Source organism: Alligator sinensis, unplaced genomic scaffold (assembly GCF_000455745.1).
Source record: "Alligator sinensis unplaced genomic scaffold, ASM45574v1 scaffold405_2, whole genome shotgun sequence".
NCBI classification, from domain to species: domain Eukaryota; kingdom Metazoa; phylum Chordata; order Crocodylia; family Alligatoridae; genus Alligator; species Alligator sinensis.
The window spans coordinates 1,667,839-1,668,585 of NW_005842160.1; the positions used below are offsets into that span (position 1 = coordinate 1,667,839).

The 747-nt window shown below is 64.4% G+C and overlaps 1 protein-coding gene across 1 annotated transcript in view; it reads left to right on the forward strand.

Annotated features, from left to right (window-relative positions):
* Positions 1-26: 26 nt before the first annotated feature.
* Positions 27-747, forward strand: part of TPBG (trophoblast glycoprotein) — a gene marked incomplete at its 5' end in the record, with an annotated part of 6,825 nt that continues 6,104 nt past the window's right edge. Inside the window, one exon of the mRNA XM_025206532.1 lies at positions 27-747. This exon is cut by the window's right edge and continues 6,104 nt beyond it. Coding sequence (XP_025062317.1) covers positions 27-747 — 721 coding nt within the window.

The window sequence follows — 747 nt, forward strand, 5'->3', positions numbered from 1 at the left end:
GCGGGGCGGGGGTGGCGCCCGCCCTGCCCCCCCGCCCCAGCCTGTGGCAGCTGGACCTCCGCAGCAACCCGCTGGACTTCGTGAGCCCGCGGGCCTTCGGCAACGCCAGCAGCGCCCTGCGGGAGCTCAGCCTCGCCGGCGCCCTGGCCAACGGCAGCGCTGTGGCTGCCCTGCTGCAGGGGGGCGCGCTGCCCAGCCTGGCCCACCTGGACCTGGCCGACAACGGGCTGCTCTCCCTGCCCGAGGGCATCTTCTCCGCTCTGCCCAGCCTGCAGCACCTGGACCTGCGCAACAACTCCCTGGTGAGCCTGCACAACGTGTCCTTCCAGGGCCTGGGCCAGCTGGAGAGTCTCAACCTCAGCGACAACTCCCTCATGCGCCTGAGGAATGCCACCCTTTCCCAGCTCCGCAGCCTGCCCAGGCTCCAGAGAATCGGCCTCAGCCACAATCCCTGGGTCTGCGACTGTAACATCGAGGACATGGTGAACTGGCTCAAGGAGAGCAACCAGGTGGAGGGCAAGGGCTCGCTGAGCTGCTCCTACCCCGACGGCCTGTTGGACAAGCCGCTGGTGAAGATCCGCAGTTTGGACCTGAACTGCTCCCTGCCAGTCGACATCCAGTCCCAGCTCCAGACTTCTTACGTCTTCCTAGGGATAGTCCTGGCCCTCATCGGAGCCATTTTTCTCCTGGTTTTATATTTGAACCGAAAAGGAATAAAAAAGTGGATGCACAATATCAGGGATGCGT